At 41.9% G+C, this 24,976-nt stretch overlaps 1 protein-coding gene across 3 annotated transcripts; it reads left to right on the forward strand.

Moving 5' to 3' along the window:
- The first annotated feature begins 1,458 nt into the window (after positions 1-1,458).
- Positions 1,459-24,976, forward strand: NAP1L1 (nucleosome assembly protein 1 like 1). Of its 3 annotated transcripts, XM_075600215.1 has the most exons (16): positions 1,459-1,615; positions 9,083-9,119; positions 9,529-9,617; positions 10,404-10,506; positions 10,849-10,990; positions 11,083-11,163; positions 11,648-11,776; positions 12,102-12,173; positions 12,821-12,960; positions 14,750-14,895; positions 16,255-16,274; positions 16,911-17,033; positions 17,834-17,866; positions 22,165-22,215; positions 23,337-23,369; positions 24,276-24,976. In XM_075600215.1, the coding sequence occupies exons 2-15, from the start codon at positions 9,103-9,105 to the stop codon at positions 23,340-23,342; spliced, it is 1,152 nt and encodes a 383-aa protein (XP_075456330.1). In that variant the 5' UTR covers positions 1,459-1,615; positions 9,083-9,102; the 3' UTR covers positions 23,343-23,369; positions 24,276-24,976. The 3 variants fall into 3 exon arrangements, with proteins under 3 accessions (XP_075456330.1, XP_075456328.1, XP_075456329.1); XM_075600213.1 differs by lacking the exon at positions 23,337-23,369; XM_075600214.1 differs by lacking the exon at positions 23,337-23,369 and having other exon boundaries at positions 11,651-11,776.

The following is a 24,976-nucleotide window of genomic DNA, read 5'->3' on the forward strand; positions in this document are numbered from 1 at the left end:
TTATTCACAAAGTACATAGTAAGTTATGATGAGTAAAAAAGTGACAAAAACTCTCAACCATACAGCAAATAAAAATATCACTTATGAGCACATTCACATATCTGACGGGTTCACAAACCTGCTTTTCCCCATTATCTCTCCACTGCAGCCAGAGATTCTGGGTAAGGCTGCGGTCCCAGTGCGTTTTAAGCATGCGCGCCCGGTGGGGGAGGGGGGATGGTGGCGCGTGCACAGCGCTTCATCGCAGATCGCAGTCCTGGGAGAGAGAAAGAGTTTGCGTCGGGAGGGGGCGGGGTTTTTGCGGGGGCAGAGCCATGACCTCACACGGCTGGTTCGCCCTCATTGGTTGAATCACCGAGAGGGGCGTGGCAACGCCTCCGTCGCAAGTTCCACGTACAATTTTTTTGTATGTGTAAAAACTTGCAGTAAAGCGCGGCTGCTAAATGCGCGCCGATGCATGTACTGGGCCCGGATAGATTGGGGGGCGGTGCTTGTGCGCTGTAGAACGCACTGGGACCGCAGCCTAATGTCTGTGAGCGCTCATTGCATGATATTACCCAGAATCCCTAGCTGCCGTGGAAGCATTGTACACCGAGAGATTATGGGGAAAGGCAGGGTTGTGGACCTGTCAGAGACATGTAAATGTGCTCATAAGTGAGCTGAACATCATCGATTGCAGCGTGGAGACCCTCTGCTTTCTGCGATGCCTAACTCGGATGGGAAGCCTAGTCGGGGCTATAGAAATGGCGGATTTGAATGTCCTGCAGGCCAATAGGAAGCTGTGACTTCACCCCTTGCGACCTCCTATTGGCCCATGTGATGCGGGCTGTTTAAACTGTACAGAGATTATTATTATCGTTTATTTGTGGAGATACCGGCATGACCTACGAAGGTAAGTATCTCGGTAAGCAGGGGGACACTAGGCCCGAAATCAACACAGTTCAGCTGCTGAGACCCCTTGCTCCAAATCTTTTAAAAAAAAAAACAGAATGTATCCAGAGGAGCGCTCTTTAAATCTCTCGTATTGAAGATAATTCTGCTGCCATTTGTGTATATCTACATTCTGGATTGTTTCTTCAGTATGCATTACTTTACATTTACTAATGTTGAACATAATTTGCTGTTAAACTGCCCCAGCACCCCTACGTAGCTCTTAACAGTCTGATTTTGAAAAAACAATTTTGCACATCTTTGTGTCTTCTGCAAATGTTGCTCCCTTGCATTTAGCACTTCCTATAAATCAATTCTAAACAAAAAATAAAAAATATAAAATAAATAGATACAATATTGATTAATATTCCAACAATACCCCTCCCCCCACATTGCTAATCTATCCATTTGGCGCTCAATTGGTTAAATCCAATTCACACATCAATGACGATCGGGCAGCACGCGCCTGGCCCCACCCTCTCTGAACAAGCGCGAACAGAAGACACAGCGCGCGCGTTGCCTTGGTGACGGAGGGGGCTTTACGTCGTGACGCCAGATCTATATGAGCGCGAGCGACGGGATCACCGGTCCTTAATTTTTTTTTGCCGCCATCCATAGGGGCGCTTCCTCCTTTCTCTCAGCTCCGAGCCACTGCGCGGCGGCGGATTCCTGTCTGTCCTCCCCGGTAAGAGCTCTCCCATTACGCCGGGAGACCTGTGTTGATATGCCTTCTCATTCTTCGTAGAAGGGCTGTGGAGGCGCGAGCTGTGCCACGCGCCACCCTGGGACAGGTAACGGTGCAGGGCAAGTCATGGCCGCGTGCGCCTGTGGGGTGGCGCGAGCCGTGCTGACTGTTTTGTATATGGAGGGCGGTGGCGGTTAGAGGATAAACCTCTGGCGGCAGTCACAGATCCCGGGAGGCAGCGAGATGTGCCGCCGCCTGTCAGCAAGCCATAGGAAAGGCCGCCGCAGCGGCCTAGAATACTAAAAATACATGCGGCGCTGTCCCTCAGTGGGCACGGGTCTCTCCCCAACACGAGCCTCTGTGTACCAGCGGAGAGGGCCCCTCTGTACCTTGTTAAGGGCCAATAAAATCTGCATTAACCTGTTAACATTATTCGGTCTCGATAGCTTTCTGGCTGCCGGGCAAATGTGGTCTACGGGTATCCGGCGCCCCATGTAGTGACTGGGGCAGCCAGAGTCCGTGGGCGATGCGTGGCGTGTGCCTCATGCAGGCATCGCGTAGCGGTTTGCAGTGTGGGTGCGGAGCGGGTGTTGCACGGATTGTATTTGGAGGGGGGTAATATGAGGGCAGTTGGTTGTATGGGAGGCGCCCACCAGCATTCTGTATTATAAGTTCATTTTATTAGGCAAAGCAGCGGAGCCTCCTCGCCCAGCAGTGAGGGGGGGACTGGCCGCCCCAGCAGTGGGGGAGGGATTGGTAGGGGAGAAGCTTGGCTCTGATGATAGGCCTGCAGTCCGGCCTTGTGCGCGGGGTAACGCGCTGCAGTACTCTCGGTAGGATGGAGCCGGAGGGAAGCTGCAGGTATAGGAGGGGATGTGTTGTGGGGGCGCTGATCATCATGGACGCCAGAAGTCGGGTTTTTGGAGATATTCTCTCTCCCCCCACCCCCTCGTTAAACATGGCCTCCGTGTGAGCGCCCTGGGCGTTTCTAGGGCCCGATAGGGGTCCCAGGACTCGGTAAGTGTGCGTGGGATGGGAGTGCATCGCCTTTTTCCTGACTGCGTGGGTCGGTTTGTGTATTATGGACAAAAATCGCTGGGTATGTTGTGCTGCGATTTTATTTTTTTTTGGGGGGGGGGGGGGGGGGGGGGGGGGGGGTGGCTAGCGGTTTCCCGCAGCAATGAAAAGTCTTCATTATCAGAGGAAGTCGCAACACTATACAGCAGTGTAATGCTATGTGTTATTGGAAGAGAAAAAAAATCCAGCAGTGCGTTGCAGGCCCCTCCTATACTGGAGGTGGTGTAAGCTCTCCGCAGAGCGTGCGGGTCTCTTCCTGCCGGAACGGGCTCTGTCCCCCGAATCAGACAACGTGAGAGGAGGGCGGCTGCAGCACGTGCTCAGCGGCCCGGGTGAGGTGACTAGTTGCGATCTGTAACTACAATGTGGAGCAGGACTTGGAGAATCAGTTTTGCCGCAGTTATTAAATTGGTACAACAGTACTGTATGTCGTTTTGCCATCAGTGTTGGCGGCGGCAATATCTCCCCCACCCTTTTTTTTTATAATTTATTTATAAGCAGGTGACAAAATATAATTTTACATTTTTACTTAAGATGGCAATCGTTTGGTGCTCCTGTTGTAAAAATCCTGATTGTAACCTAATGGCCGCCTTTCTGCTTAAATCAATCCTTCAGTAAGTGTAACTAATTGGCTACAATGTATACTTCTACACGGTGGTTTAAAAAGAATTGAACAATTTAACGAATGAGTTACTCAGTAACTATGTATAGAGAACTCGCTGCCCAGTCCCAAGTGCCTATAAGTAAATATGTGTTTAGTAGACTGAGGTGCACAGGGATAAATTGGTCAAATCGTAAACTAAATTGTGGAGAAAGAATCCCTATATCCAGATCCCTATAATTTGCACTCAAAGTACATTGTTTTACCACAGAGGTATAATAATCCCAAGAATATCAATATTCCAAAGAAAGGAGGATGTATGATATATTATAATAATCCTCCGATGTACCACTGTATTACTCAGTAACTAGGCTATATATATATATATATGAACATGTACATGTAGTCACAACTACTAGTGTTGTACCGGGTCCTGAGGATTGCTGGGTATCTGGAAACTTGCGGGCTTGGCTGCAGAGGGTGAGGAGGACCACGGTGACATTGTGGGAGCAGAAGCGGACATCCTGGGGGTGGCAGCAGTGGATGTCCTTGAGCCGAGGAACAAATCACAGCTGATTCCGGTGGGAGTCGGAACATGTGACCGGAGCAGGAGAGCCGTGCTGTCCAATAGTAATGCGCCTACTCCGGTCACATGTTCCCCGGATCCCACCGGCTGTGATGTGTTCCGCTGCTCCCACCAGCTTAACAAGGACGTCCTCTGCTGCCACGGCCACCACCAGGATGTCTGCCGCTGCTCCCAAGATGTCGCTGTGGTCCTCGGCAGCAGTCTTACTCACCCTCTGCAGCTGCCTGTAGGTAAGTGTTCTGCTGTTCACCAAGAGGACTGGGGGAGCAGAACAGAAATTACCCGATGCCATTTTTTACCCGACGCTGGTTCCAGCCCTCTGGTGCCGGGTCCGGGTAATTTCCGGGTAGTTGGTACATCACTAGTCAAAAACTATTTGTAAAGGTACTAACAGTTATTTTTTATAATCTCTTAAGTGCTCGATATGGGCCCCTCGTGTCACACGACACACATCAATCCTGTAGTCTAATTCACCCCAAACCTTTTGTAGCATATCTCTGTCGATGGTTGAAATGGCAACCACAATACGTTACTTAATTTCCTCAAGGCTGCTAGGAAGAGGTGGTACAAACGAGGTTCTTGTCGTATCCCCACAAAAAGTTGCATGGTGTGATATCAGGGGATCTGGGTGGCCACTGGTCCAGAGGCAGGTCCATGTTTTAAACAGTACGCTCAATCAGCGCTCTGGAAGATGTTCATTAAGGAACCTCCGGACTGTGCGATAGAACTGAGACGGAGCCCCATCCTACTGGAAAATGTTAGACTTCCTGTAGCTGTGGGATAAACCACTCCGTCAGCATGTCCAGGTATGTGCTCACTGTTCTTTGCAACAAAAAAAATGGACCGAAGACCTGTGAGCGTGATATGACACGACATTAACTTTTGGCGAATACCTTTTATATGTTCAATTACAACATGTTGGTTTTCAGTGTGCCCCATGTGCGGCCATTATGCTGATTCACTTTTCGGCTTAAATGAAACGTAGCCCTATAACTGAGTGTTGGGCGACCTGCAAAGTCATCTTCTATGTGACTCTAAAATCTGCAGAAGTTGTATTGTTTTGCCTTATTTGCCTGCAGAAGGTGCAAGCGGGAAGGTTTCATCTTCAGCCTCTTATGGAGAATGTGCCACACGGTGGGCTGAGGGATGCTTAGCTCAAGAAGCTCTTGTAGATTTCCTGGGACTTTGCTGAATGGTGACACACACGTGATTCACGGCTTCCTCAGACACACATGGCCGCCCTGTGCTCTGTCCTTTACAGATACACCCTTTCTGCTACATTTGTTTGTACCAGCGGTAAATGTTACAAATTGGAGGTTTGTTGTATCGTACACGGAATGAGGTTTGTTGTATCATACACAGAATGATCTTTGCACTGCAGTCGCAGAACCAGGTTTAGCAAACTCCAGCACACAATTCTTTCTTCTGTTGTCAACATGATGAACTCTGGGGTGCCCCCTCGTGGCAGAAATACATAAACTTTCAAGTGCTGAAATCTGGAAGAAAATGTAAGGGTAACTACAATTTTGCATACTACATGTTGATTTATAACCTAGTTACTGAGTAATACATTTTTTTAAAGTGTTCAATTCTTTTTGAATCGCCCTGTATTACTATGGTAACATCTATTACAATTTGCAGTTCAAACTGCCAGGAACACTTGCAACACTTTCCTGTTTGTATTGTATGTCCGTTTGATAATTTGTTGCCAAGATCTTGCACTGCTTGGGAGATGGGCTAAAACCTGCTATAGAAATCAAAGAATGCTTTAACACTAAAAAAATGACAAGCGTTGAATAAAAGTCACCCCCGACTGCTCATGTGAATTCAAATGCATTTTGCACTATGTTGCCAGCAGGACCAGCAATGCATTCAGCGCTGTGTTGCTGGCAGTGAAGTGGATAAAAGCGGTGTCCCAACCTGTATTCAGTGGTTCTTAAACTCTCATCAGACTACTTTTCATTAGGTCTTGGGAAGAACATATATTAAAGCTGTAAGCACTCCACAGGTTTTCCTTTAAACGCTATGAAACAGTCCTCCAGAGTAACTTTGCTTTGGGGAAACCGGGATTGCAGAAATGTTTTTGCCAGTATTTGCAATAAATAACAAAGATGGCTGCAGGGTGCTTTCTATCACTACTTTCTATTGGTGGCCAAAGTGAGACCGATCAGTGACCATATTATTTAGACCTGATGACTTCTAAAGTAATTTCAAAATTAGATCTCAGGAACCAGGTGGTCACCAACTCTTGTGTACTATCATTTAGCTCCAGGGGGGGACCTTGTTGGAAATTAGGGTAAATGTAAAACAAAAGTTGCAGTATGGGTTGCTGTTTTAACCCTTTGAGTACAGGATGGTCATGATGCCATGGGTGGTGTGATCAGATGGCCACTGTCAGGTGACTGCAGCAGCCATTTTGGACTAAACTGGCGCGGTTCTCCTTTTCTCACTTGTTAGTTTGTCTTGAGCACGACGTAGTCACTTTGTCATGGGACCCTCGGCGTGCCCGTCCCTGTGATGTGATTGCGTTCTATGGCATAAATTGCTGGCAAAGTATGATGCCAGGTTTAGTAAGAGAATTTGAGTAACTAGCTAAACATTAGTCGCCACATACAAATTAGACCGTTGCTTTAAACTGGCATTCACCTTTTTGGGAATTTATTTGCCTTCCAAATGGCAGTGCACTTCTTTGAATTTGTCCCTCTAATTTTGGTAGGAAAATGTTCATCCATTGGGACAATGTGTTTTACCTCTTCTGTGTTTTAGTCCTGCTCAGTGTGTTTGTTTATTTTGGCATCTCCTGCATTTGAAGTTCTGTCTGAACCTTTGTGAATTGGCTGTCCTATGCAGTGGGCACTTGTAATGAAGCGGGTTCTCCTCAATGCTTACCACATGCTGTTGCCACTTTCCACATCAAATAGGCTGGCACCAAATGTCTAACATCCTCCCCATATCTAAATCCATTTTTACCATGCTGGATATGGGGTCTGATAAAATTGACATGTGATTATGAAAGTCTTCGTTTTCTACTTGCCATGCACAAGCAGGAGGGTATCCTTAAATCTATTCGTCTGTTGGCAGACTGCACAACTTTAATCCTATTCAGCTTCCATGTGGAAGCTTCCTGCGTTTCTGCTTAACTTAAAAAAAAAGTATATATATTTATTTTTTGCTTCTGCATTTGAAATTTGCCTATTTCAAGGTCTATGCCACAAAGTTCAAATCCTGAAGGGGTTAAATAACCTTTATCAAAGGGACCAAATATGTAGTGTGGGGGGGTGGTGCTCACATAATATGTGGTTCTATAAACAACTTGTTGATTTTCTATTGATGTCCAGATGCTAGTGAACTGTCCAATAAAGGAGAAATAGTGTCACTTGAAAGGTGTATGTGTGTATTTAGTGGTGCCCACCTGACAACCATGTAGTTGAGACACAGCAATAGGCACCCAATCATATAAACAATATATAGTTAAATTAGAACAGTATATAACAGGTCACTCCAGCCCGTCAGCTTCAATAACAATCCTGTAGCATCCACAGCGTGCAGTCTGGAGTGTTGAGAAGATTCCAGTAAAGTAGTTGGTAGCAGAGCACAGCTAGCTGACATCCAAACTTGGAGGAAAAATCCGAAAAATCAAGGGCAACTCAGAATTAACATGAGTTTTAGTGCAAGCAGAAAAAAGAGCGCCTAGATGAACGCACCTACGCGTTTCATGCCGGGAAACGTTTAGGTGCGTTCATCTAGGCCCTCTTTTCTGCTTGCTATAAAACTCATGTTAATTCTGAGCTGGTAAGTAAAGGTGGAAAACGGCGGTCACTGCTCCTCTGGAAAAAACTCTCCAACCAGGCGTATAAAACGAAAAAAACTTTATTGCATCAAAAAGAACATCCACATGTCTAAGACACTCTGACGCCTAATTCTGAGCTGCCCTGGATTTTTCGGATAACCCCCCCCCCCCCCCAAGTTTGGATGTCGGCTAGCTGTGCTCTGCTACAAACTACTTTACTGGAATCAAAGGGACCAAGACCCCAAAATTTACAGCACAAAACAAGCATTTGATGTGTATTGCATGTGAACAACCATTGGCAGATTAAAAAAAATAATGTATAGACTGCCTGAAACGAGCTGCAACAGAAGACCTATCCAGGTGAATCGTTGTATTTACTGGGTAAAAGGATCTCTATGCAAGCCTTTAAAAAAACTGGCTGAATCATTAAAGCATATGGTGGGGACTAGCCTCCAAACACTAGAAACCGGCTTTATTCTAGCCCCTATATGGATTCAGTATTTGAATCGTGAAGAGAAAATAATCTCTCACCTACTGCCCATGATAAATTTTAAGAAATCAATGAGAATCGTTATGCAAGGCTGAGTTTATTGTAGAGTCTACTGTGACGGGACCGCGTGACGTCATCCGTCCTACAGCGATTCCTGCACTCTGGTGCAGGATAGCAGATATCGCGTCCGGGGGGCATGGACATGACGTCACCCCTCGATCACTGGATATATCAATCTTCTGGCTTCCAGCGATCGCGGCGGCTGACGCATTGAAGGCTAATGAAAGAATAATGCATTTTTATTTGTGTTTTAAAGTCTTAATCAGCAGGTTTTTCCTAAAGTTAAATTATTTCTAGAAAAGATGCACTGACTTGCATCTTTATCTAGTGATCACTATTTTGTTGGGAAATACTTAATGTCATTGTTAATTGAAGTATTTTTATTGAACCATTCTAGTCATCCCGGTCTTCAGTTCAATTTATTGAATATTGACTGGGCTAAATGAAGCTGGCCTTGAGCATGACTGGTAAAAATACTTGTTGAAAGTTGGGTGTACTGTGGAGCTGATGGACTGCTGCTGCGTGATGTCTTTCGGAATCGGAGCGATCACTGCTGCTTTTCAAAGTAGTACCCCTCAGTGCTTTTGGTTGGCGCTATGCAGGGTGTTCTGGCATGACTTTGCGAAGCTTAGCTGTGATTAACAGCTCTGCTTTTATAACTGGTGCTCACCTGAGAATTTAGTTTTTCAAAGATGCCAGATTTGTTTAATGTGTTTTTATAAAACAATAAACACATACAAAATCTTTTAGCATAAGAGCCTTTTTTTTGGACTTGATGTCTTGCACTTCTCTCCCAGTTGAAAACATTCAATCATTCTTTACTGTGACAGTTAATTTGATTCCTAAATTTGTTTTCCCCAAAGGTGTTACAAAGCTGAACAGAATGGCCAACATAGACAAGTAAGTATTGTCTCTGCACCCTACATCTTGACTTCATTGTCCTGAGACGTTGCTTCTCAATGTGTACACATAGGTGAAGTTCAGCAAAGTAAGATATAGCCATTTTTAGGTCTTCTAAAAAAAATAATTCTGTTACTTTGTTGCCCTGTTCATCAAACTGCCCTAATTATAACCCAACACTGCATTCTGTTGCATTGCCCTGGTGTACTGCTATATAGTTGCAATAAACAGTTTGACACATACCTATAGGTAACACAAACCTCTTCTAGGAAGTTTTTGTGCCAAATGTACATCTGAACTAACCCTTGAATATATTGGGCTGTATGGTTACTCTTGTGAGTTTAGAACTTTCAAATTTAATTTGCATACAAATAAACCACTGAGCACAAATACTTATTTATTTGTGTAGCAAAGAGCAAGCAGAACTTGACCAACAAGACATGGAAGATGTGGAAGAGGTAGAAGAAGAAGAAACTGGAGAGGATGCTAACAGTAAAGGTATCATAAACTGACCATGGTTTGCTTTGCACACTGTAGGAAGTGTTAAAGCTGCAGTCTGAACAAAATGCAATGTTCATCTACTGTGAAACTGGTTATGGAACCATAGTGGAGTATTTTGTTTTTACTATGCAAAATATAACCATAGGGTACAACGTTCTGCACCTAAAATTGTAGAAAAATTATAATGGTATTGTGAACTTAACTTCACACTTCAAATACAGGCATACCCCGGTTTAAGGACACTCACTTTAAGTACACTCGCGATTAAGGAAATATTGCCCAATAGGCAAACAGCAGCTCACGCATGCGCCTGTCAGCACGTCCTGAACAGCAATACCAGCTCCCTACCTCTATTGAAGCTGTGCGCAAGCGTTGACTATAGAGCCTGTTACAAATGAGTTATTTATATCAGTAATGCACGAATATGACGATTGCAGTACAGTACATGCATCGGTAAGTGGGGAAAAAAGGTAGTGCTTCACTTTAAGTACATTTTCGCTTTACATACATGCGCCGGTCCCATTGCGTACGTTAATGCGAGGTATGCCTGTATAGCTTTACACTAGTAATTTAATGCCTAAGGAATATGCAGATGCTTAAAGTACTTGAGCTATTTGTATAATAAACTCTGCATATTTCTGAAACTCTTGCTCCTACAGCTTACAAGTGCTCCCTAAATGGGCTTTTTGCCAAGTATCTGAAATAAATTGTCGTACTAATGGGAATTCTCATTCATGTAAATGTGTATGCAACTTGAAACTTTCTTTTTGTTCTGCGTTTAAGCTATGCAACTGACTGCCCAAATGATGCAGAATCCCCAGATTCTGGCTGCACTTCAAGAGAGGCTGGATGACCTAGTGGGGACTCCAACAGGATATATTGAAAGGTACTATTTCTTAATCTATAGACAGGAGCCTAGTGCACAAGTTGTCTTGTCCTTCTAAATAAATGACCACGTGCCTTGCATATGTTTTGGGTGCAGGTTCCTTCACAATATTTGTTTGCTTAAGTACTGAGACTTGCCAATATTCAACATAAGATGTAAACTGGCAGGATTGCTTAGTATGCAATTTTTGGCTGCACATCTACTTAAATTTAAAAAAAAAAATCTACACGTATTCTCATGGTACATAACTGTTTTTTTTATTTTTAAAAGTAGTATATTGCCGCCTTCAAGTCGCAATGTGAATTCTATCCATTTATTAATTACACATATTGTAATCTACAGCTTGCCTAAAGTAGTCAAACGAAGAGTGAATGCGCTTAAGAATCTTCAAGTCAAATGTGCACAGATTGAAGCTAAATTCTATGAAGAAGTCCATGAGCTGGAAAGGAAGTACGCTGCTCTATATCAGCCCCTGTTTGATAAGGTAGCTATATTTTGTGGTGTACTCAAATAAAAGTACATTGTTTGACATTGTGTAAATGTGTGTTTTATTTCCCCCCCCCCCCCCCCTTCTAGAGAAGTGATATAATAAATGCCACGTACGAACCCACAGAAGAAGAATGCGAGTGGAAAGTGGATGAAGAGGAGGAAATTTCAGTGAGTAAATAAATGAAGTTCAATCTTGGCATTAGATCTATATCTATCTTCATGCTAATCTGTATTTGGAGCTGTTGACTTAATCATCTGTATGATTAAGGGAAAATGAGATGTGGGACTTTTTTTTTTTTTTTTTAATTTTTAACAATGTTATTTCAGTGTAGAAAATTGGCTTTTAATTATATATATTTTTTTTAATTTTGTATTTCCCCATTGGTGCAGTTAATAGATAATTAGAGGAAGCTTTTCATTCTGTCCTGCTGAAATGTTCTGTATATTGCCTTGTGCTAAAAATAGATTTGTTTTATTTGGTGTAGCTCGGTTGCAGGACAAATTGCAGCTCTGAGCTGTGAAAAATGCACCATGGCACTTTTTAGATTGCAGAGCTGCACGTCCGTGGTCTTTATGAGCCCTTGGTGCAATATTAAGTAGTTAATGCTATAGGCAACTTGGAGGGATTGAACAGTATTCACATTTCATCAAGGAGGACATGAAGGAGAAAGCAAAAGTTGAAGAGGAGAAAAAAGATGAAGAAAAGGAGGATCCAAAGGGAATTCCTGAATTCTGGCTGACCGTATTTAAGAATGTTGATCTCCTAAGTGATATGGTTCAGGTGAGTAATACTTTCTGTTCTTTTGTATTGTACACTTATTTTAACCACTGCTGGCAACAAAATGAATAGTATAAGGTATAGTTTTAATTTTTAATGGTATTCTTATCCCGTGCAGCGCATTTGTTGCAACATCAATGTGCTTTGTTGGGGACTGGGGGGGGGGGGGGGGGGCGGGGAATCTTTCTAAATTGTAGAGAGATGTCCTATTTTAACCCACTCTGGCATCCGTAGAAACGGATGCCAGAGAATTTCAGTTAGAATTGTAATGCATAAATTGTTGAATTTTCCATTACATGTATGTGTATATATATTTTTTCCCACTCAGGAACATGATGAACCAATTCTGAAGAGCTTGAAAGACATAAAAGTAAAATTCTCTGAAGCGGGTCAACCAATGGTAAGACATTACTTGATTTTGTGGACTTTAATCCAGTCATGGTTATGTTGCTCAAATGAAGTAGCTAGCATCACACAAGTAGTATAGAGGACGCAACTTCTAAAAAATAAAGTGGATGCAGAGCTTCAGCAGACCACTGTCTGAGGCCTGCTGTAGGCCATATATATTTGTTTTAACATTTCAGTTTTACCTAAAGGTAACAAACATCCAAATATAAACCATCCACAAAGCCCTTTGCTTCAGCTATTAAAATAATAAACCGGCGGTGGCTCAATATAGTGTGCTTATTCAGTCCCTGCTTCTGTGTTTTTTAATTGGAATCTGTCTTGCCTAATTAAGCTTTGGATATATTCATGTAGAGTTTAATCATTCGTACTGGGACAGTGCATATAAATATGCAGTATTTTTGGAATGCCACATTGAAAGTCCCAATCGTGTGGCTATTTTAAAATGACACATTTAAGGGCAAGAACTAAACAAAGCTGCACAGGAAAGTTTGCATAAAACCATTGGGTTTATTGCTCACCTTATACATTCCGTAATTGCTTTTCTTTGAGGCTACAAAAAGTCAGAGCGAGAAGGTAATTTTTTTTTTTGTTTAAATACCATATAGAGCTGAACTTATATATAGATGTGCTTTCTTTCAGAGTTTCACTTTAGAATTCCACTTTGAATCCAATGAGTACTTTACAAATGAATTGCTGACAAAGACCTACAAAATGAGGTCTGAGCCTGATGACACTGATCCCTTCTCTTTTGATGGACCTGAAATCATGGGGTGTACAGGGTAAGGCTGTGTTTTAATTTTAAATGTAGGTACAAGTGTACATTGTCGGTGTTTTATTTTTTTTTATTGTTTGTGCTTTAAAGAATTGAATCAGGAAATTTTCTGTCATTGTGACATCAGTAAGCATTGTGTTTACAATAACATTTGTACCAGGGATATGTAAAACATGCAATATCTAATCTGCGTACTTCAGTACCATAATTAGGGACGGGGAGAGGAGAGTGGAAACTTTTTTTACAGGTGGTGCTAGGGACAAGGAGTACACAAGTAAACAGATTCTTGCCAAAGCAAGAAGAGTCCCTATATACAAGTACTTGCGGAAGTGGTATGTGAAACGGTTATATTAAAGCTTAACCTGTAATAGGATGTGCAACTTAAAATACTGATGAACGAACTGACATGTAATCATCACATGGGTAAAAGCTCAATAGAGGCTTGGGGATAGAGATGAGCCCAGCTAATATGGGTTATTGCCCCTAGTGTGGATAATGTGGACCCTACAGGGTGGAGAGGTGGTAACCGATATAATAGCTATGGTCCTCTAAGACCCAACCTAAATATCTTGGTCTAATTCATTAGCTGTTCCCTCTGGGTAGGGGGATCAAATAGATTCGTGTGGTGAATAAGAGTGGTGGGTTATATTCAAGTATAACCCCAATGGAGATCAGACCACGAGGTCTGCTGTTGATTTATAGACAGGAGCCAATATCTGCTAGTCACCCCAGAGTAAAAAGCTAAGCTGGATGAGTTGAGCATTGCCTCAAATGCCAATTTAGTTGCTAAATAATATCCCAGATGTTAGGCTATATTTTGTATGATAGAATGATAAATGGCACTAGGAATGAGTAGATCTAGCTTGGTTTTACTCCTTGGTGATAAGTAGCATCTGCTGTTTTGACCAAGATAGTTGGTGCTTGTGTAATGCAACATTTCACTGAATAGTTTATCAAAGGAGTGGTTATCTCTCACTCATAAATGTTGGGTTAAGCTTATATACATATAATGAAGAAAAAGAATCAGGCACACGGTCTTAATCATGAATGAAAAAAGGTTTAATGTGCCAAGGAATCCAACGTTTCGATAGTAAAACTGCCTTTCTCAAGGTGTAGTGCCAGGAGTTCCCCAGAACCAGCGCACCGGCAGGGAAGTACCCCACCATCACCTGTATGTTTGAGTGCGTGCACTACCTCCTTTCCATATATACATATACCAGATCTGGAACTCGCCTCTGTACATCCTGGTTAGTACAGTATTCACGGATCACCAGATAGCCTAGTTTGTGCTGACGTTCTGGTTTATCAGGTGTCAAGTGGTATCTTATAATATACATTTCCAGTGAAATACTGCCCACAACCAGTGTCTGCGTATAGTTAGTTTGGAATATACTTGTCGGGCTACTTAAAATTCAGACTTGTTCAAAATTGTACTCCTGTTAAAGTCCAGACTTGATTCTTTTTAGTAATGTTAATGGATTCTACAGATAAACATGGAAAAAAAGTGTGTGTGTGTGTCTTTCTATACAGTCTTCAGTCTAATTACCAACATTTGGAGTTTCAAGCATCCAATATTTGTTTACCTGCCTTGATTTGCATGAATGTTTCATAAGATTTGCAGTTTCATGTTTTTTATTTTGAATATTTGTATATTTATGTACAGTAACTAGATCTTTAAAAAATAGTTCTAATTGGATTTAAGAAACCTAATATTTGAAGGTGTGGTAAAGTTGGCACTAAACATCTCTGCTGCCCCCCTCTCCTCTTTCTTGATGATACTGTTCTGGTTTATGCAGGTGCCAGATTGACTGGAAGAAAGGCAAGAATGTTACTCTGAAAACCATAAAGAAGAAGCAAAAGCATAAGGGCCGTGGTACCGTAAGGACTGTCACAAAAACTGTTCCCAATGACTCATTCTTCAACTTCTTCAGTCCCCCTGAAGGTAGATTTTTGTTTTAGAGAAGCATTTCAGGTTGTTTAAATGTCCTTTAAAATCAGAGGCCTTTGTAGATGAGCAACTTTTTCCTGTTATAGTATTAAAAAAAAAAAAAAAAAAAAAAAAAAAAGCTGTGTGTGCTGTGCACGCTCATAGTAAGTGAAACTTCTTTGACTTTTGTCACAGAAATTGTGTTTGTGATGTTTTAATTAAAAATCAAAATACAATTTCATTAACAAAACGCAAATAAATTTGGACTTAAAACGTGCGTGCTCGGCACACATCCCCTGTATTTGCTATTTGCACTAAGCGTGAATTCCTCGTGTGTGTGTGTGTCTGTCCGTGCATGTGTGACTGTGTGTGTGTGATGTATGCGAACCCCCCTGCACCTCCTCGCATATGCCCCTGCACCTCCGATCACAGCGGCAAAGCAGGCAGGACTGCGCGCTGTCTATAGCTTCCTCAGTGTGGATTTATCAGTGTGGTAGGAGGAGGGATGGGCACAGGTTGTGTTGCCCCGCAGTGCCGGGGATCAGGGCAGGGAGGATGGCGAGGAGGCCCATGTGTGACTGTAGCTGCCCCCCCCCCCGGGGAGGAACACCATGATGCCGGTGGGGGGAGGAATAGAGGGGGGAGAGGGGTGGGGGAAGGTTGTACCTCTGGGTCTCACCCACCAACTATCTCCGAACTCCTTATGGAGGGGTCAACGGTGAGGAGGAGGAGTCATGTTGCGAAAGCAGGAAACAGAAGACAGATTATTATAATACTGCTGGGTGTCTGGTGGAGCTTTAGAGGTCAGAAGGAGGTCCTATTCAGGTTAGGAAAGGGGGGGGGGTGTCCCTGTCGGGCGGTCTCTGCTGTCCCAGCCGCACCGGCAGCTGCCTGTCGTGTCTGTGCAGGTGCCTGCGGGTCGCTGTTTGTGAGTGACGGGGTGCAGTGCGGCATGGCAGCTTGCGTGTGGGGGGGGAGGGAACAGCGCCGCTGCTCGCCTCTTCTGCGCATGTGTGGCGTCGTGTCAGCGGCGCCATCACAACTGCGCATGCGCGGCATGGCAGCGGGCAGCGGACGGGGAACGGCAGCCGTTAGGAGCGACGTCGGCGGCTATCGCCGCCGCATGTGGCAGAGGGAGTGTGGGGGGGGAGTGGCGGCCATTACATGAAGTCACTTCCGTTTCATATTTCATCTCCATCCATCCAGTTTTGCTCCATCAGAACTAGGTGCCACTAAAGAAGTTTCACTTCAAAAAAAAAATCCCCCGAGTAGTTCTGTTGCTTTTCATGAAATTACTAATAATTCTTGTAGTTTTAATTTCTATATGCCTGACTAACTTTTTATTTTTTTTTTTAAACTCCCATTCTCTTTTAGTACCTGAAAGTGGAGACCTGGTAAGTTGTGGCATTAACATTACTCGAACACTACAATAGATTAATTTTGAAAAAAAAAAATTTTTTTCAAAAATTTTATTGAGATTTTACAGGGAGAAACAAACATAATATAGTATATACTCAGGGAGCTAGAAATAGACATCTATAGCCACTAGTTCTATTACATGGGAATTACATGCATCTCGAGTAGTTCAGACGTTTTCGTTCTCATCCCCTGTACTAATGGATGTGTCCTCAGGCCATTCACCCCCCGCCCCCTCCCCCCCAGGAGGGCGGGCACCCAAGGCCCTCGTCCTTCGTTTCCCTATTAATTTTTAATTCAACCTTCGACTTTTCATAATGTGGCTGAATGAGTTGAACAGACCTTTATAAATTATACGAAATTCCGTCTCATCAAAAAAAATATTTGAATCTTTTTTTTTTTTTTTTTTTTTTTTTAAACCTCTGTTTACTTGTGGGTAATACACTGCCTAATTTGAGTACTTTGGCAGTCTCCCCTCCAATCTGAATCTCTGGAAGGAAATCTTTAGATTTTCAGTGTTGAACATACAAGAAATTTTCTAATGGGTTTCTTCACTGGGAGTTTACATTGTTCCTGTATGCTGTGTAGCATTTATTTGTATTTTATATATACAGGATGATGATGCAGAGGCAATTCTCACGGCAGACTTTGAAATTGGGCACTTCCTACGTGAGCGTATCATACCCCGATCTGTGTTGTACTTCACTGGTGAAGCTATTGAAGATGACGATGATGATGTAAGTGGCTTTTACTTGCATTTTATTTTTTGAGACTTATTTTAACTGACTCGTCATAAGTACATGCCGATGTAATATTTTGAAGCAGATCTATAGAAATAAAACCATTACTCTTGCGTGGGAAAATGAAAGGGCTGCAAACAAGACTTCCTTGTTAGCAAAGTGTTGCGAATAACATAAGATATGCCCTGTTGGAATGTGTAATTTGCAAAGCCATGTGTGTATTCATGTGGCTATTAATTGGCTTACGGCAAACGTGGACAGTGGCCATGTTTTTTACACTGACAAGTTATTTAAAATTCTTGAATAGTGGTTCTTGGGCATATTACCATGGCAGTTATGCATCAGAAGACCCTCTAGTTTGGGGAAGGAAATGTAGGAAAAGGTTATGCAGGCTGCTGCCTTGATTGTCAAAACAAAATGATGGGCACATAGGTGTATACTCCAAAAGAAATCACTTGGTTTCTCACCACCTGTGTAAAACATTAGCATTTAATAAATCAATGAAAACATGTATTGCATGTGATGCATGTTTTCATTGATTTATTAAATGCTTAATTTCCATTTGAAAGACCTGCAGTGGTAGTTTAATTGAATATCTAATCCGTAATTTAACTAAAGTGTGGTTCTTTTGTGATTTTGTCTTGATCAGTGTTGACAGTCATTGTACAGTCTTTGTGTTGGCTAATTTAAAACACAATGTACATTTTACTAATGTGCTTTAATGTCACACTGTTTTTGCCCATTTTGACAATTCATAACTTTTTTTTTTCGCCCCTCTCCCCCCCCCCCCCATCCAGTATGATGAAGAAGGCGAGGAAGCTGATGATGAGGTAACTTTTCTTTCAAATTTGAAGTTGACTAAAATTTTCACCCTTAAAATATGAGCCTTTATCTGAAAAACGTTTGCTCTACAAAATAAAAGTATAGAACTAACCACAAGACAGCCCTTGGCCTGTCTGTTACAGTTCGACATGTGCTGTTCTGCATGCTATAGTTTGACTTCCTGGTGGTTGACTGTGCTATGTTGCCCTAATGGTCTAATTCCAGACCGAAACAACTGACTATCTTTGTCATTAATGTTTTGTTAGTGCCCAGCTCCACTTCAGATAATCTGTTTTTTTGTTTTCTTTTTTTGTTTTTCCACCCCATGGTGTTCAGATATCACCTGTGGTTTTTAATTACTTTTTGCCAGCAGTTAATGTGGTGTATTTGGTATTAATATGCAGCTTAGATTGGCACAAAACAATGGAGCTGGCTAAAGAAACTACAATTGGACATGCTTCACACCCTTGTTCACATCCATTTTTGTGCGCTAGTGTAACAAAATAAAGTTGCATGCTAACTGGTCATGTTAATTCATTTGTGAATGAACTTGCCAATTTGTGTACCTGTAGCTAATTCTGCCTTTTTCCCAATGCAACTTAATGTCAACCTTAACTCTGGTAAATCATTGGTACAAAAATAGAACGGTTATTGTACAGACATGACTAATGCAATACACTTTATTCTTTATTTTTTAAGATGAAAATATATTTTAATACAGGCCTTAAAGAGCAATGCTCTCTCCGGCCAAGCAATACTAGTCTAAAAAGGCTAAGCCAAGCAGCACTTGGCTACTAAAGATCAGGAGACTTGGTATATTTAAGATAAACAGCAACTACAAGAATTGCTGACTTGCTGTGGCAGAATGACGCTAAACATTTCTATACATGCATGAACCCTGGTCAATGGGTTTTCTGCAAGATGATATTTATTGCGCTGATCTTTTGCTAAGGGCAAGAGCACACATGGTGCGGCGCTTCGTGCGCGCGCCTCCGTCTGCTGGGCGATGTGTGAACATCCTCAGCAGACGGAATGATCCGCGAGTGGGCGGAGGAGCTGCCGTATTTCTCTGACAGATTAGCAGAGCTGTGCCGTCCTGCCGCCCAGCTCCTGTACATTCAGACGCAGTCTGTTTCTATCAACCGTATCACTGGCTGCGGTAATCATTGTGCTGAACCACCGCCAAATATCCACAAACTCAAACACTTTTACCAGTTAATTCGCTGTAAACTTTATATTGGGAACCAGTGCCCGACCCCCGCACCCCCCCCCCCCGTTCCCAGCCTTCCCAATTTCAGCAGCCAATCAATGTAAACGTCTGGACCTTGATTGGCTGCTGAAACTGACGTCACGCCGCTGCAGCCTGGAATCAGTTTGGTGAAGAGGAAGGGGGAGACATTGGAGCACTGCAGTGAAAAATACCAGGCTGGCGGCGGCGTGCAACAAAAAAACTTTAATGCGGCATAAAAGCCCTGAATTAAAATGACAGAACAATTCTCTGACGCGTTTCGTCTGAGCGACTTTTTCAAAGAGTGCTATACTACAGCCATAGATGTACCTTAAATACCCATATGCTCCCGCGCGCGAGTGTTTGAAATTACACGCCCACTATAATGTGATCTTGACCAATTAGTGATTATGCAAATTTGGAGGGAGCGGCTCACAAGGCCTAATACAGAAGGGTTTAACCCCTCTATTGCCGAATGCAGCAAGTAATATAATTTCTCAATAAGTGTCAGGTAAATGGGTATTTATACCAGGAAACATCTTCTGGCTGTTAAAGCAAACTGGTATATAGGAGACATTACATTTCAATACAAACCAACAGACTTTACAGAAAATAAACAAATAAGTGATAAACATAGATTACATAAGTGATACATAGAGTTATAACACCAAACAGACATAAATAGCTACCTTATCATATTAAACTATATAGACCTCTAAACATCTATTTTTAAAAAATTAATTAATTAAATATATTCATATCACCTCGTGCAAATAAATTAAAAAAACTTAAAAAACATGTGAAAAGCATGTTATAAATCAAATGTCAATTAAAACAGGAGAAGCTTATTTAGGGACATTGAAATAGAATCATATAGCATGATTCTGGCAGCAGATACAGTATAGGTACTGCAATTCTAAGGTACCCGTAAGAATAATTTTATATTAAATATAAGGATGATGCTGACCACAATAGTTTAGAATATTACATTATAAAAATATTTTGAGTATTTTAAATATTGAAAATATTTAATACCATACAGTTTTCCATCTGATAATGCCAAAATATAACCCAAATAATTGCGGCTTTTGTGCAAGGATAGTAATAAACTGATTTAAAAAATATAAGGATGATGCTGACCACAATAGTTTAGAATATTACATTATAAAAATATTTTGAGTATTTTAAGTATTGAAAATATTTAATACCATACAGTTTTCCATCTGAATGCCAAAATGTAACCCAAATAATTGCGGCTTTTGTACAAGGATAGTAATAAACAGTAAACCGAATAAACACAGCAGGATCAGTGCTTTCATATAATTTAGCAGACATCTAACTAAAGGGTATATGATATACAGTTTACAAAAAATGGGACAGCTCCCAATCCACATTCAGACCTTGTGGGTGGAGGCTGTCCATGCAAAAGATCCATGACATTTCTTTCTGATTTAATGTTTTAAGTCTATTGCCACCTCCTTGTCGCGTTGGGAACATGTTCCAAACCCAGAAAGGAAAAGCCTTTTAGGCCCCCATATGGGCAAGAGGAGAAATGTCGAGGGACCGGGTGCAACAAGTCCTTTTTCTTTATTAGCCGTACATGTTCCTGTATTCTAATTTTTAAAGTTCTAACTGTACGGCCAATATATGTCTTGTTGCATCCGCATCTAATCATGTACACAATATGACTGCTATTGCAGTTAATAAAACATTGTATTGTTTTTTGAACCTTAGGTTTAAGGCAATCAATAACTTTGGTCGGTCTAGCATATTGGCACATATTACACCGTCCACATTGGAAAAAGCCCTTAGGGATATTCCTGATTTTATCCGTACTTTGTGTTGTAAAAAGGCTTGGTGACAGGTATGATGATAGGGGTTTGGCTCTACGGAAGACGAATTTGGGCTTTCCACTTGTAATATTATGTAAATCCCCGTCTAGTTTCAGTGTGTTCCAGTGTTTAACTATGATGGAACGAATATCATTTGATTGACTACTCTGTCTTGTGATAAACAGAGGCACGGATTGAGGGCTGTTACCCCTGTTCTTCTTAACCTTTGTTAAAAGAAGCTCTTCCCTTGACATTGCCTTGACCAGTGTGCAAGTTTCCACCAGATCCTTTTCTGGGTATCCCCTATTTTTAAATCTAGTAATCAGCATTTTTGCCTGTTTGTCAAAATTATCCTCTGTCGAACACAGTCTTCTGAGGCGCATAAATTGCCCCTTAGGTATACCTTTTTTAAGGGGCCAAGAATGTTTACTATTTGCCATCAGATAGATGGAATCAGTTTGGAAAGACTCCAGCGACTGCAGCAGCGGCAATGCCGTGCTTTGCAGCCAATGGTGGTTTCAACAATGAACACTACCATTGGCCGCCAGGGATTGGTGACGAACGCGTGCACGTCGTGTAGTGGTGTGTGTGCTCCAGCCCTAACAGTTTGTAGCCCTGTGCTGCCTGACTAGAGTAAGGCTGCGCTTATAGTGCTGGCGACTGCGACGTCGCACTGCGCCGTAGCATGTACATGCAGTCCGTTGCGGGTGTCCATAGTGGGTGTGACCACGACGGCGCGATCGCAGGTAGTCAAAGGATTAACTTTTTGGGGCGATTGCCGCGTGGTCAGCGGTTCAGCCAATGAGGACGAACCGCTCACTGCCACGCCCCCGATCGCCCTCTCGTCTCCTGCACTATTATCAGGAATCGCTTTTACAATGGCTGACGTCACACGGTCACGTAGCCGGTTGCATAGCCAGCACTAAGCACCGCATAAGTGGGCTCAGGTTAACATGAATACTACAACCCAATATGCCATGGTGAATTTTTCAGTTGAGTAAACACTTTATTTTTGCTCCTAACAAATGTGTACCTCCACATGGATTTGGGGTGTTGACTTGTAGACCTTACAACTTTTCCAAGATCTAACAATCTGTGTAAAATTAGTGAGTTGTAATTTTGTCATTACTTAATGCAAGCACTCTGTAATAAGTGTATAACACTTACATGTTTGTACAGTAAATAGTATTTTTACAAAACTGCCCAACTTCTACTTTCATGCAAAAAAATAATTTTTGCTTTTCAGGAAGGGGAAGAGGAGGCGGACGAAGAAAATGATCCAGATTATGAACCCAAGGTAATAAATGCAATCTTTGTGTAATCTATATATGGTGACATTGGGGGAAGGGGTTAAAGTGGCAATACGGGATAACCTTGTTTTAAAAAAAAAAAAAAAGTATGTATGTGTTTCTAGCACGGTGTACGGCGCTGAACTGTTACATTTCAGCTCTGGGGGACCCCCTGCTTCCAGAGATACTTACCTCAATAGGGGTTGCTGGTATCTCTGCAGAGTTTAAAGGTCCAGGTCACGTGGGCCAAAAGGAAGCCACGCTGGATGATGTCACAGCTTCCTATTGGTCCGTAGGATATTTAAGCGCCGCTATTTGATTAAGGAGCACAGTTCCTCTGCCTGCAGGGATGCTGGCACCATTACAAAGGTAAGTATCTCTGGAAACCTGGGTCCCAGGAGCTGAAATGAACAATTCAGTTCTGAAGACCCACTGCTTCAATCCATTAATAGATGGAAGTAGCCAAAGGCCTTTCACCCATTTAGGCTTTTCTTAAAGGGACAATCCAAGCCGTTAATTTGTGTATATATGATTGACGAATGGGATCTTCATGGATGAACCCCATTAATTTCACCTCCAGTGACCCCATGCTTCCGGAGGTACTTACTGCCACACGGGGTGCTGGTAGCCACTCCAGGGTTCACTATATGGCTGCTTTTCAAAGCTGCAGGTCCCTGGAAGCCATGACTGTCACCCGGTGCAGCTACCTATTGGCCCATGTGACAAGGAAGCTGAAAACTGCAGAGATACCGGCACTCCATTTTGGAGGTCCGTATCTCCGTAAGCATGTCGTCCCCAGAGCTGAAATGAATGGGGTTCGGCTCTGGAGACGCCTTTCTTCAAATCTGTATGGAATAACTGAAGCTAGAATGCTTAGATTGCTCATTTGAAGACACCACTTTGTGTAGCCTGCTTTTTGTTTGCATGTGCCGTAGTGGTGTGCAGCCCTAGTAACTTAAATACAAGGATGTGTAATGCTCCCCCCCCTTATTTTTTTTTTTTTATAAATGTATAATGTATATGGAAATATATAGCATTATTTATTTACATTTTAAATCCATTGGACTAATGCATTTTTAAGTTTGCATTTTATTAATAAGAGTACCTCCTTTAAATGTTTCCTTATTAGGTTTAAGTGGTGTCTGTAGAATTCTTGCCCTGGGTATGTAAATCTTGCTGCTGTTGATCCTCTGCTATTAATACACTAATGGTCTTTGTGTTATGCCTCACACACAGCACTAATTTATTTCCTCAGCAGCGCACTCTCTGTATATTTTTATTTTGTATAATTAAATTTTAACTTGTAATTTAGTAATGGTGCAAGAAAGTTCTCTAAATTGGGTAAATAAAACTACACCTAAAAACCTATTTTAATGGAAGACTTCAAGGGCAATTGTATTGTCTTAATGTTTACATAGCAGTTGGAGGTTTTGTTTCCTGCGAGGCAACATTTAAATGTTCTGTTTCTGAATGTTGTTGACCACTTTGCTGTACCCTGCAAATCCTGTAGTGTCTGAAATATCAAACCTTCATAATGGTGGTCTGAAAGCTTGTTTTTGGGTTATTGTATACAATTTGATCTCTAAAGCAATAAACACTTCTGCCTCCTCACAATAACAAAAGTAGATGGTCCTATAAATTAATATAATTGCTCACATTTTATGTAGTTGGTTCATACTGGAGAATCTATGTACAGGTGTTGGAGAACCTTATGATTGCAGTGATTTTCTACTGTGGAAATGGTTTCCCTTTACACGCTACTTTCCTTAAATGTCTGCTACTGTATGTACAGTCGGCTCACCTAGCTGGTAATTTTTATTTTTAGAACTGAATTCTATCTTTCAACATGACAGATAAATAACGTTCACTCATTGTCTGCTGGACCTATTCGCCTCTATTGGTTACATACAGCAGATGCTGACATTTTTAGTTGTGTATAGTATTTTGTGGAAAGTTGGCACTAACCGGGTGACTATTTCTGGTGTGGTATTCACTTGGTGATGCTCATGTAGGAGCCACTGTATTTTTATTAGTTTCACAAAATATGACTTTTTTTTCTCCCTTGCAGAAAGATCAAAACCCAGCTGAGTGCAAGCAACAATGAAGCAGTGTCTATGAGGCCTTGAGGATTACCTGCACTGTAATAAATTAAACTCAACTATTAGTTACTTACAGCCTTATGTTTTGTATCTTGGTAGAATCAAGTAAACAATTTTTGTTAAAAAAAATAAATAAAATGAAACATTTAAAAACCCTGTATAAATGGTAATATCATTCAAGCTAGTATTTTAAGTGTACTTTTCTGCCAGGTATCTGTAGGATGCAGAAATTCCCTAAAGCATGTTAGTCACCGCTTCATAGTTTTGGTTCTTGTGAAGTCTTTCGTCATGTAGCTATTAGACTGCAGCTGTGAAGATTTTCAGACCTGTTAACAGAGACCAGTACAGTACTTGTTTAGAGCAATATCCACTCCTAAGAAACCAAAGTATTTTTTGTCCAGTAGTTTAAACCGGTTTCAGTCTGCTTGCAATGGCTGTGCCTTCATTACTTCTAGAAATTCAGTGATTAACTTGGAGATGGTACATTTCAGTAACAACCAAACATGGCTATAAATTTCTAATCGGACCACGTCCATTGCTCATGTCTGCTTGTTTATGGTATGGGTTTTTGTATTTTATGTGACTGTGATCTACAAAGGAAATTCTGATGGTCAACATAAGATTATTGTTTACCACTGGGGTGTGAATAAAACCTAGTATTTTCAGAAAA

Source organism: Ascaphus truei, chromosome 5, assembly GCF_040206685.1.
Source record: "Ascaphus truei isolate aAscTru1 chromosome 5, aAscTru1.hap1, whole genome shotgun sequence".
Taxonomy (NCBI): Eukaryota; Metazoa; Chordata; class Amphibia; order Anura; family Ascaphidae; genus Ascaphus; species Ascaphus truei.

Excerpts from the sequence above, each read along its gene's own strand:
- NAP1L1 (XM_075600213.1), top strand. Across the intron at positions 10,507-10,848 it reads CCAACAGGATATATTGAAAG|CTTGCCTAAAGTAGTCAAAC; the intron begins GTACTATTTCTT and ends TGTAATCTACAG. Across the intron at positions 12,961-14,749 it reads GAAATCATGGGGTGTACAGG|GTGCCAGATTGACTGGAAGA; the intron begins GTAAGGCTGTGT and ends TGGTTTATGCAG.